Consider the following 13,014-nt stretch of genomic DNA (forward strand, 5'->3'; position numbering starts at 1 on the left):
CTGTAGTTATCATCAGTGAGGTCATAAGTGGTGAGGTTATGTGTTTGGTGGAAATGCGTAACCTTGAAAACATGAAAAAGAAGGAAATGCACGTCACCGGCGGCCGTGGGTTTTATTGAAGCTAAACCCATATGCCCACAGAGTTTCTAGGAGGCAGTCGCCAGCTGGACGTAGTATACTGAAAGCCAGACTTCTGCCGTTGCTCAATCAGTTGTGGGCTTAGCATCATGAAATCTGGGTGACGATGACATCACCCCGCACCCGCATGAACCGTTTGTGTGACGTGTCAGTGCAGTTCCTCTTTGTTTGCTCTCAGTCAAGACACAGTTGGACCATAATTAGACATGCTGCTTCCTGTACAAAGACTTCCCTGTGTAATATTAATCATGTGAGGATAAAGTTGTAAATCCATCCTCTGCGGAAATTCCCCCTCTTTCATCTACTCTCAAAATGGAGAAAAGGCTTCTTTTCTCTTATGGGAACAGAACGTCGGTTTAATCAGATGTCAGCAATTTGAGAAGCTGTGCAGGCCTCGAAATCTGAAAATGATAAGGATTTTAATGTAGCTTTTTTTTTTTTATTCATCCAAGGCTGTCAAAGAAAGCAAACAAACAAAACCCTAGAAGGGTACTTAGAGAGCACAGACCGATACCAAAGCCAGTGCCTAGTCTCCCAGTTTAAAAGAAAGTGATGCGGATCCAACCCAAAATGTAATAGGCTGTTTCTTCTCCCATAATCCACCTCTCCCCCAGGTTTCATCGAATTCGGGCGGGTAGTTTTTGCGTAAAGCAGCTGACAGAAAGACAAACAGACAGCGCTAAAAATCAAATCACACTAACTTGAGAATCTGCCTCAATCTGAATCTGCCCCGGTGACCTGATCCTCACTGTTTTATGATACTGTAGAAAAATATTATGAGTAGATTTTATGTGGTATTTAGTGAAATTAGTTCATCTTCATGGAATATCACAGCATATAAAATGCTGCAGAATAATATTTTTGGTTCCCTAGCATTCATTTTCTTCTCTAAATTATACCATTCGTCATGCACTCATTACAAGGACAGTCAATTTTGAACCAATTCCAATTGCCTTTAATTTCTAACAGAAATAATACAAGATGCACATTTTTCATCTGCCTGACATCCATTGACTTTATTATTGTATGAAAATGCCAGACTGTGGCTGAATAAACACAAAGAAAAGTCAACATTATTCACATTTATAGATGAAGTATATTGGTTGGTGTTGCACTCTCTGCAAAATCTATCACAATCAAAGTCAAATGAAGTAAAAACTATTTTTAATCCTCGTGCGAAATTCTAATACTTGTTTATGTAGTGCTTGAAAACTTGTTTATTTCAGGCACACACACACAAACGCTTGAGATTAACTTAAAGGCAGACTGCAGGTAGCAATAAGAAATCATTGCTGGTAAGTGCACACAGACCAAGCCATAGGCTACAACACTGACATGTTGTGTGCTTCTCCTTAATCAAGTTGTAAGTACAACAGAATTATTCAACATTCATCATGGATACCTAAGCTGTCACTGCTGTTTAATGAGTATCAATTAAGCTGTTTCAACAGACTAGCTCAGCACATACTGTAGACACAAACAGGCAGGCACAGCCCTAAGGAGAAGGTTCTTAACACGATGCCGTGCAAGTCTCAGGCACCGTTTAGGTACAGCAGTAAAGCTAAAACAAAGAAAATGTTTGGTATTTTTACCAAGCAATGTCTCTTAGTTTTATGGCAAACAGGTAAACAGTATCTGCTTCCAAGGTTTTTTTTTAAACACTTGTGTTTTTCTGATTTTTTCCACTTTTGGAGTCTCCCATGATGATGACGGTGATGCTTTCAAGAAGGAAATTCTTTCTTAGCGCTCTGTAAAGATCTACAGGATGCTTAGGTTGTGGCTAATATTACTCAGTCGACAAAAATAGACAAATTTTATGTATGTGGAGAAAAATGAAGCACTTTACTGATTGATTTTTATTTGACAATATTTTTGGGGACCGTTTTAATAACGCAAAATAGAAATATCACCATAATAATTTAAAAAAAACACACGAAATATTAGTTACACAGTAAAGTGGAAACTTTACTGTCATTCTTTATTCACGACCACGTTTAGGTTTCAGCCAATCTGCACCTCAAAGTGTCACGGGGCCGAATGGTAATGTGTTTAATAGAGTGCATGATCCACTGGACCCCCCGCCACGAAGAAAAAACAAACTCTTTATTCCTGTCACTTTACATTCAGTTTGACATTAAAACGTGTCTACTGCTAACAAAAATTGTCAAATGAGCCATTCAGCATTTGAAAGCTGTGCTAATTAGCAAGCTGAAGTTTCTACTCCCCTAAATCAGTGTTTCTAGTGCGAGAAGAGTTTGTTAGATAACGTCACTGAAAGCACTAAGAACACAGAATCATGAGAGTGCTGTCTGGTTTCTAATTCAGTGGGACTAATATGAGTTATTATTTCACCACTTTACATTATGTGTTTAATTTATAATTTAAGCTTTCTGTATCTGTAACAAGTAATACGTAAGATGACTATTAAAATCATTTGATTAAATCTTGTTAAACCGTCTGATAGTCTAACCAGTGTGTGGTTACTCAAATATAAAACAGTTTGACTGCAGCAGATTTTTTGGGATGTTTTGATAGTTTATAAAATCCACAAAAATTCAAATTATATTATTCCATCTTAACTGTGGCCAGGTCTTTTATTGCTTTTTGGGCATTCGATCCCTGCGGTCATGCCACTGAAACACATCGGTATAAATTAGACAATTTAAAGTGTTTAAATGCAGTTAATTATAGAATGAAGATTACAAAATACCTCCAAATGACATTTCAGCTTGTTTTCCACAACCGAGTCTATATAATGTGTATTAAAACGAAAAAGATCAGAAACACAGGAATCATTTTGCATTCCAATACGATGGAATACAAAATAGGCTAATTAACTGATTCATTTGAAAGTTTACCAAAGACATTTAAAACAAGGCAAGAAAATTTCTCATTACAAATCTTGATTGGCAATAATAAGAAGTGTGAGTTAATTCTATTTTTCTTTGTCTGCCTAACTGTAACCGAATAGTACAAAATGCGAAAGCCTCTGCATGACCCCCGAAGAGAGACGGACGATCACAGGCCACCAAGGTCAACAGAGCCGGCAGAACATTGACTTGATTCATCAAATTAGCTCCTATGTAATTGTGCTGCATGACGACTCATAAAACACGTAGGCTATAAAGCTGTCAGGAAGCCATCAGCCTCGTGGTAAATGAAGTTACACAAGGTGCAAGGTTCACAACTTCATGCAGTGCTAGAGTAAAGTGTCCAGCAGCAATTCCTCTGGTCATAACCTCAAAGGCTGTGGCACAGGTGTGGATTTCAGTCGGGGGGAGGCACAAAAGATGCATCCTCCTTAATATTTAGAAGAAATGCGTTTGCACAGACTTTTACTTTGAAAACAAAACAAAGATATATATGTGCCACATGTTTTCATCGTGCAGAGATTTTTAACATGAGCAGAAATTTTGCTCATGAATAGATAATCATGAAATATGAATAGGTGCCACATGCACGTTAAAACTATTTGATTCCCCCAACAAAATACACCAAAAAGGCAAGAAGAGTGAATCAGGCCTGTATTTGGAGTGTCTTAGGATTCAGGATTATTTAAACGATGACAAATATTTGCAATTTATTTGGTATAGTTGTTAAAATATGTATTTTGTTTATATAAATAAAGAAAAATTCCCTTTACATGAATGCAGAAAATGGAAAATTTTGTACATAAAGATTTGCTGGAATGCATGAAACGGACTGTTTGAAATTTCCTGTGGCAGGACCACCAGGACCTTGACTAATGTGTCCCATCCAGAGTTCAAATGAAACCCATGCCCACTGAGCCTGGCTGTGTGCCAGCATTTTGAATTTTGCTTGCAATGTGTAGCTCAGTAAAGGTGAAGGTAAACCCAGCCACTCAAAGTAATTAAATAAAAATGAAATGAAAACAAACAAACAAAAAACCCAACTAACATAAATATGTAGAGTTTCTTGTGACATTTTCTTCTTTTTTGAGTTAATGAGGTAATTACCACTTAGAAGTGTACATCACTGTGCTTATTTGGTGCGTGTTTGTGGGTGGTATGCTCTATACTGTGGATAATACTGCAGGGTCCAGAGCGGGCCTCTTGATAAGGTTCTGGGTTTGCAGAGCAGATTATGGACATTAACGATGTTCTGTCATTCCGAGCTCTTTGTTTTTCTCCCCACGGGATATTTAGTGTCTAGCTTACGATTTGATTATCTTTGAGTCAGAACAGCTAACTTGTAAAAGCACGAGTGAAGTTGCTGAGTTGATGACCAGCACGTGTACATTTTGACATTCGTTTCAATGTGAAAAGAAAGCTCCTAACGCAAGAGCAAAAAGTAATGAATATTAATTCCACTAATTAACTTGATGAGATAATTAGACACATTACCTGTCCAGGCCTTAAGTGTTGGAATAACAATGCCGCACGTTTATTTTTGTGTTTAAGAGGCGGAGAGAGAGAAATATTCACTGAAATAGTCTCAGTTAATGAGCATTTGATTTTAGCTGGAATCAAACAGCTGAATATTTTTTTTATTTTGAAAATATTTCATTTTTAATAAATACAGCTGGCTGCCTATTTTTTAAGCTCTGTCAACTTATTTTGGTTTACAGTCTCAGATTTCCTTTACCCTTTGCCTTCCTTTGTTTAAGTTTAGCTAAATAAATACATATACTGGCAAACACTTTATAAAAAAACAAGCAGCTATAAGCAGCAGCAATGCTTGTGAACACATCGCATATCAGGGAAACAATCACATCTCTATCTACTGCTATCTAAAAGACTAATTCATAAAGACTTGATAAACAATTTTCCAAACCTCCAGAACACCTGAACGCATATTTAGTGGTCTGACCTCGCAGAGGCTCATGGAGCATGCACTGTGAAGGCAGCTTACCTTTGTAATTGTTACAGATCACACCATTAGCACAATATTGTCATAGCTCCTGCTCCTGCAGTCAGTAGCAGCCGAGGGTTAATTTGCATAATAAATCTTAATTGAAGCTCATTAAGGATTTGATAAGAAGCAAATCAGGTACACCGCGGATAACTTAAGATTAATGCTTTCTCTTTTTTTTGGTGCTTGCATATTGAAGCGAAATGTCATATTCATTCATTACTGGGCATCTTACATCACTGTAAGATATATGATATAAGTTAAAGTAAACTTTTAACACAGGAACCGGTGAAAAACATCTAAATGGGGATCTTTCTCTACTTGAAACTATCAGCCACGTTGCTGCTGAGCTAAAGCAGCGCAGGAACCCCAGATGGTCCCCACCCCTGAAACCTGAGCAGATGTGATTTTTAAATCTGGAGAGGACCTCTTTTTAAGAAACATAATATGTTAAGAGCTTTGAAAAGCCTCTCAGGTTAGGTTAACCTGATCCGGCTGTGATTGTATATAAAAACCTCCTAACCATATGGCCGACAAGTATGCTCTCTGACTGACTACACATGTAGGTCAACAACTACAAGATGGATTTCTTCACTTACATCTTCTCGACTCTGCGTGGACACAGATGATGTCCTGACAAAGCGGCATAAACTATGGTAGGAATGTATATCATTACAATAATACGAAGCATATGAGCTGCAGTCCGCTTTACCATAAACCATATAAGACACACCATACCTCCTCTGTGTAATCAATACCAGGTCCTCAGTGCTACTGTATTAACTGCAAACTCGCCTTGCATTCTTATCCTCTAAATCCACATAAATGAACAACCAAAGCTATAAAGTCTCCTCCCTATTTTCCTCTGTAAATCATTACATCTTTAGGGACCTGGACAAAATACCATAACATAATTTCTTTTGTACTTGGAATGTCTAGCAGAAATAATGAGTTTTAGCCTCCTTGCAATAAACTCTCCCAATATTCCAGTTATTGTCAGACTTAATGAGGAAAAAAAAAAAACATAACAAGAAATAGTCTCTTTTCTGCAGTGATGATCACGTGGAAACATTATCCACATGAATCACCCCAACGGCATATCAAATTGTGTCATTTGCCTGGAAACTAGTGCAGGTCTCTGAGGGAAGGCAAGGTGAATGAGCAGTTGCTGTAGAGAGGTGCAACACTGCACAGGCACTTGCCTTGAGACCAATCATAACAGGCAGTTTTTTCCACACAGGAGAGCGCAGCGCGGAGGAGAGAGATCACTGTGCTGGAGGGCACAGGAGTCTTGGTTCTTATCACCTAGACAGTGCACCACACTGTCTGCCTCTCACGCAAACAAAAACCTTCCCAAACTATTAGCCATCTACACCTGTCAACTAACTAGCACGCAGGAGAAAATGCAACGAGATCACGCTGGAACCACCTGACTTGATCCCACCCCCCCTCCCTTTTTTCCCCCCACCGTGGCGAGAATATACAGCAAGAAAACTAGCTGATGAGGAGAAAGTTATTAAAGGATATCTCTATGGGGAGCGGCTGCAAGTTAGAGAATTGCAAGCTTTGCAACAAAGTGTGCACATAGAGTTGGGTTTGCTCATAAGAAAACAAAATTTCAAGGCTGGATTTGATCAAAACAAAATATTTGCCCTGCTGAAATAAATTCACAGAGATATGGTGCATAAAAATACACTGATTTAATTAGTGCTAATGATAATATCCTTTGGTAACTATTCAAACAAGAGTTTTGCACTCAGAATGAGCACTGTTACAAAATGACTACTACATATTTTTTATTGTAAGGGGAGGTTTTTCATCTTATTCTGCAAAAACTTTCATTATCTCCTGTATCAAAATGGCAAAAAAGGCACATGGAGGCTTTTTTTTTAGCAGTAACAATCACATGCTTTCCAAGGCCAAGAAGATGGTTTGCCTCATTGTTGTCATGCACTGTGTCTTTTCTCTGGAAAACCATGTAAGATTATGGGGTGTACTCTGTAAAAGGGTCGGGCAGTCACCATATGTTGTGCCATGCATTGATTCCTAACTTGTAGCCTGATGATGCAACCGTATCAAGTATGGGGAGAAGCTCAGTATGTCAAAAAGCTGTACTCTAGAGTCAGAGTCACAGGATAAATATAAAAAAACAGACATACACGAGATCAGTTAAATTATCGAAAAAAGTTCAATCTAGCAAGACCATCATTCCTTTTAAATCTTAATTAGTCAAATAAATGTAAGAAAAATCACAGAAAAAAGTCGGTACAAAGGCTTTAGACAAAAGCGAGTGAATACAGAGGAATGAGAGCAGTAATGGGATTTTAAAAAAATACAATAAGACTCTCTTGTACTTGCTGCCATTTTCCTCGCAGTTTTTGTCATACAAAATGGACTTCCTTTTTCTACCTAAACTGGATAAACAACATCTGCCTTGATCGTAGGATGTTTTCTGAACAAACCACTTAGGAGGAATTTCTGCTAGCCAATTCCCACAAGCTGCTGTCAGTCACTAGCTGGCACTGCAACACTTAATGCCTTTGTCTGTTCTCCAATTTATCTTGTTAACAGCAAATTGGGCTAACAGTTTGAGGCAGAGAGCTATTGTAAAAAACAGAAAGAGGAATACTCCCACGGCCGCAAAATAACATATGGCTCCCTTCACTCAAAAATGCATCCCGTGCACTTATAGGGCTTTACGTTTACACCATATATAAAGCCGATACACAAATTTCATCCTGGAATCTGCAGCCTGATAGCCTCGGCCTTAGTGATGTTTTCTCAGTAATAAAGTAAAGGTTTAGTGCATCCTATCCCGGACTGGTGAGTAATTGGCGTTTTAAATTACCACACAAACCCTGTATGTAAAGGAAGTAAATCAGATACAACTGTGGTCTCACATTTACAAATACGCCTATTAATAATACAATCCCCAGTAGAGAATGCAAGAGCCCTGAGTGCGGCATGTCCTTTGAATAAATGCTCGAGCTGGAAATTGCGATTTTTTTTACCCCCTCACAACACCTTGCAAAACACTATTTCCTACCAAGGGGGGGATACTGCATCTTTAAGAGCCCTACAAAAATGAAACCTATTCCTTTGCATCTTCCATGCTCTTATTTCAATACTCCTCTCTCCTTGTTCCCCCTCCACACATCATTAAACATATTATTATAACATGACTGTCAGCCTGCGCCTCTCTTCGCTCCATTCTTGCTCTGCCAGGTAATCAATTTGTCGTCACTCTCTGTAACCCCAGTAAAGTCATCAAGTGAAATGAGTTACAGCTGCAAAGAGCCTTCAAGAATACAGGAGGAAAAAAAAAAAGAATGCGAGAAAAATGACAACACAGCCCAGGAATATTCCACCGCTTGATAGCACATCCCAGGTCTTGAAGATGAAATATTAATGCACAATTTGTTTATCTGCAGGCCCACATCTCTCCAGTGCCGAGCTGTTAATTTTCTATCGGCACAGACAACGGATCAGTCAGTCATGAACTCTTCACAGCCATTACCGGGAGACATTTTGATTAAGTATTCCTAATGTAGTGGATAGGAAAGAATGAAAACACTCTGCCTGCCAACTTTTGATTGACCATTAAGCCACTGATGAATGTGCCTGTCAAAGAGGAGACAATTACCTCAACAATGAAGAAACTCTTCTGGAAGGCTTATTTCTCTATAGGGCTGACACATTTACCAGAGTACAGGCGAGGCAGCTGAGAGCGTGTAAAGGGATCACTTAGGCATCTACTCAAAAGTTCTCTGAATAAAACTGGGGGCATTGTTTTTAAGAAAAGAGGGCTTTTGGCGACTGAAATGTGGGAAAAATATTTAGTGTGTGACTGTATGGCACCGAGTGTCTATGTGTGTGTGTGTGTGTAAACTGAGAGTGTGCCGGGCAGATAAGGGTCTCAGTATCTTAAGCGGGTATAAAGAGACGCTATTATTGGCAGCGAACAATCACCATCTGGTTGCTACATCCGCAACCATAATAAAGACTGATAACTTCTCAGCACACCACAACCAAGTAATTGCATCCTCAAACGCTGAAATACCCTTGATCAATCTAGTTTTAATGCACCGGCTCGATCGTAATGAGGCAGCCTTTTTGGGAACATTATAATTTACATTAAATAGCACAATTGCTAACGCTGCTTAAAAAGTGGTCAAAGGTAATTTGTGACCTTTTTGTGTAGTTTAGATTTTTTTTTTTTTAAATATTATAAGCAAAAATTAAGTTTAGTGGTATTTTTTGAGGGGGTCCTTTGGGATAGAAACGCTGAGATTCAGCTTCCCTACAGTGCTGCATTAAAAAAGAGAAGCTGTAAACACAAACATTTACAAAACCGTTTTACAACTAACATGCTGGCCTCCAGCACACACTGCACGGGCCTCCATATAGCGTCGTTTGTGTGCTTTAACAAAACAGCAGAATGTACATAAGCATTTGACTAGATTACCCCGCTTCACAAAAAGTAAAAATGTGTGTGTTGTGGAAGTGTGCACATCCTGTTTTGCCTGCCAGCAGCAAGGATGGAGTGTATATGGGTGCCTCTGTGTGTGTGTGTGTGTGTGTGTGTGTGTGTGTAAGAGAGAGAGAGAGAGTGTGTGTGAGTGAGTGTAACCCATTCTCCATTTGTCCATAAGATTATGAAGAGTTCATACAGAGTTCATCTGCTACGGATCCAGCAGCCCCACATCTTTCAGCCCCTCTCCACACTTCATGCGGGTCAAATCAAATGCAGTGAGAGAGGGTTAAAAAAAAAAGTATGGGCAAAGAAAGTTTCTGATCAATGAATGAATAAATGCCCCTTGACATGGTATGAGTATTTTTTTTTTCTTTTTTGGAGGGGTGGGGGGCACCTAGAAGGCTTTATTGTCCTTCCTTTCCCCCTTTCTAGTGTTTTCCATTATTAATCTAATTAATCATCCCAGAAGTGCTCTTAAAGCTGCAAGTCTTCCTCTACTGTTTTATAACATTTGACTTTTTACAGTAATTGATACCAAAAACTGGTGTCTGAGGTCCCTGATGAATCCCCCTCACTGGGCTTCTAGAAGGTCCCGAGTGAAATGAGAATTAGTTTCATTTCCGTATTATTAAATTCACTTTATCTGCGTTCACGTTCTTCTCTACGGGACATAGTAACCCATAGCCACATGTACATTTATAGAAAACCTGCTCTGATGGGCTCCTCGGGACAATCTCTTACTAAACGGAAGGATCTGATTCGTATCTCTTCGGGGGTCCCACATGATAAAAGTTTGAAAGGGAAACCCTGTGTTGTAGACACGCTATTCGCAGAATCGTAAAACAAATATCGACAAATCTCACACACAGGTTCTTTTTTGACAAAAAAAAAATCTCTTACCCGCAGCCCGTTTGGGTGCCTGCTGTTTCCTCCGTGGCATTTTTTTCTGGAGTCGCAGTTCACTACTGTGCCCAGGTGAAAACTGAATGCGGTCTACGATAGTCCATGCATAGACAGAGAGTGTGTGTGAGTCTTTATTGTGGCTCTCCGACTACTTCAGTCTCTCTCACTATATAAAGAAAAATCCAGTTAGGAATCGTTTTTAGAGAGAGCGGTGGGGGGGAAACAGATGTTAAATCGGGATCGTTCTTTCACCTTCTTCTTCCTCCTACGGGCTGCGAATCTTCTTCTTTCACGATCCGTTTGTGTCCATCAGTGCCACATATGTTGATCGACGCGTGTCAGTCAGTTCCGCAGGCTGTTTTCGGTGGCTAAAATGTGTTAGGAATGCGCGTAAAAAGCGTTTGGTAATGGTACAGTATATTACGCACGGTGCAGGCGAGGGGAGAGGCGATGCCAGCAGACATCGATCCATAGAACAAACTGAACATTAAAAACTCCTCCCTCCTCGCCTGGACTTGATGATGGCAGCGAGACATTTGTTACACTAGATAACCATGAGTTTATTAAAGGAACAGAGGCCAGAGAAAAGAGACGGGAGCACAGGCTGTGTGCTGCTGGGCTGCTGCTTTCTATCACTCTGTGCTCGGCGCCTTTTCATGCAGCTTTTCTTGTTTTTAGAGCCTTTCCTGCAGCTTCCGCTTTGCTCGCTGGATGAAAGACAAGTTTGTAAGATCTCCAGCAGATATGAATGAACTGCCGCAGACACACGGTTATTGTGTGGGTTTGACCGAGTAACTCGCTGAATGTTGGAATAAACCTACTTATGTGAACAGGCTGATTCCAAAAAACAGCCCGCTCTTTGCAGGAGTATCAAAATGCACAAAATTGTTTTGTTTTTTTTTTGTTTCGGTTAATACTTTCCAAGCTGAATGCAGTTCTGGAGGCCTGATGTAAAAATGCTTTATATGCGTTGTAAATGCTTCATAAAGTCCCTATGAACGTGTAATTGGTCTGAGATTATGCATGGCCATGTCGATGGCATTGTGGATACTCAAATTACAAAAGGGTCCTGAATCGATAATTACAAAACACACAGTAAAAACTGACATTTCAGGACACTGTTTACATAAAGATCACATTAGACTTAGTTCCTTCCTCTTAGTTCTCTAGTCCTTCCTGTATCTCTGATTAATCTTCTCATTATGGCTACAAATAAGAGGCATCAATCCAAGTGAAAACATGACCAACTATTTAATTTAGAATTACAACCTAAGAATATTTTCACTATAAATTAATCTGCCCATTATTTTCTTGATAAAGTGTACGATGAAAGTAAAAGCAGCAAAGCTACAGTGACACTGACTTTTTTGTTTGAGTGTAGTCTGCAAACTGTGAGGGAAAAGAGTAAAGAAAAAAATGCTCACACTGATGTAATCACATTGCTTTTTTCCCCTGACCAACACTCCAAAATACTACAAACTTTACTTTCTGAATAAAACAAAGAAAATCATCACCACTGCTAACATGACATTTTATTCTACTTCTAATTTGATCCCATTTTCTAAAAGTGACAAAGTGGTAGGAAAAAAATATTAGTAGCTCTGCTCTACTTCCAGGAAGGGGGTTTGTATGTTGCCAGATTTTTCTGAAACAATCTCAGAAGGCATTTTTAACTTTATTCACTTTAAACCGAACATTTCTTTGCCTTAATCCTCTATGACTAAGGAGCATAATAGTAAAGACTCTCTTTCTCTTTAAAAGCAACTCGTGACCTAATCAAATATGAAGTTGAGTTGATGGATGACTTCATTTCAGAGAGACAACACCCCTCTGAGATCCAGGCTCTCCCCGCATTACAAATGGCTTCCTGATAATATTCCATCACCCTATTTTGTGTCTGTCACTCATTTCGCCAATGATACCAGAGACCTCCCGTGAACTCCACCTGAACCTGTGCGATCAATCACGTCTCAGATCAAGCCTGAGCCATACCTGTCTGACAGCTCTTAACACCCTGTGTGTACACAAAGCATGCATGTGCGGTGACAGCCGTTACACCAGCGCCCACCACAAACTCACCTTATCTCTCCCAGAATGGCCTCGCTCCGCTGCCGCCTGCACCTACTGAATCCCGTATCTCCACACCTTCATTCACCGAGCTGTAAAAACAAAAAAGTTTCTGATCAGCGCTTGTATTTACAGCTTTTTACACACCGTCCATGCATGTGGATGTGGTGCTGGAGCATGACTGGCGGGTTAAAAAAAAGTTTCTGATCAGCGCTTGTGTTTACAACTTTTTACCTACCGTTCATGCGTCAGTAGCGCACACATGCAGATGGTTGAATCTGCCATCCTTTAAGTCTTGATGGGCTTTTTTCTTCTTCTCGTGTTTGCAGTTTTTATGCCTGGATACTCGAGGATTTTCCGGGATACAACTTCAACAGATTTCACTTAAGTGTGATCCGCCACTGTAACCGCATCTGACAAACATATATCTTGTTAGTGCTTTTTCACAGCCACCTGTGGCTCTCATTACAGTGAAGTTAATATAGAGCACACATGCTGAGAAACTAGACATCAAAAAACAGGAAAAAAAAAACTTGACTAGTTTTTGACGACAGGCTTAT

General features: G+C 39.6%; 1 protein-coding gene across 1 annotated transcript in view; it reads right to left on the bottom strand.

The window, feature by feature from the left end:
- The window catches only part of tshz2 (teashirt zinc finger homeobox 2), a 39,530-nt gene extending 28,492 nt beyond the window's left edge, over nucleotides 1-11,038 (bottom strand). Inside the window, exons 1-2 of the mRNA XM_085394384.1 lie at nucleotides 10,640-11,038; nucleotides 10,385-10,553 (exon numbers count right to left, since the gene is read on the bottom strand). Coding sequence (XP_085250510.1) covers nucleotides 10,385-10,424 — 40 coding nt within the window. The 5' untranslated portion in view covers nucleotides 10,425-10,553; nucleotides 10,640-11,038. The remainder of the gene's footprint in view (nucleotides 1-10,384; nucleotides 10,554-10,639) is intronic.
- Nucleotides 11,039-13,014: the final 1,976 nt, after the last annotated feature.

The sequence above is a fragment of the Rhamphochromis longiceps genome, linkage group LG20 (assembly GCF_057381845.1).
Source record: "Rhamphochromis longiceps isolate RC_006_pf linkage group LG20, R_longiceps_female_GT1.1, whole genome shotgun sequence".
Taxonomy (NCBI): Eukaryota; Metazoa; Chordata; class Actinopteri; order Cichliformes; family Cichlidae; genus Rhamphochromis; species Rhamphochromis longiceps.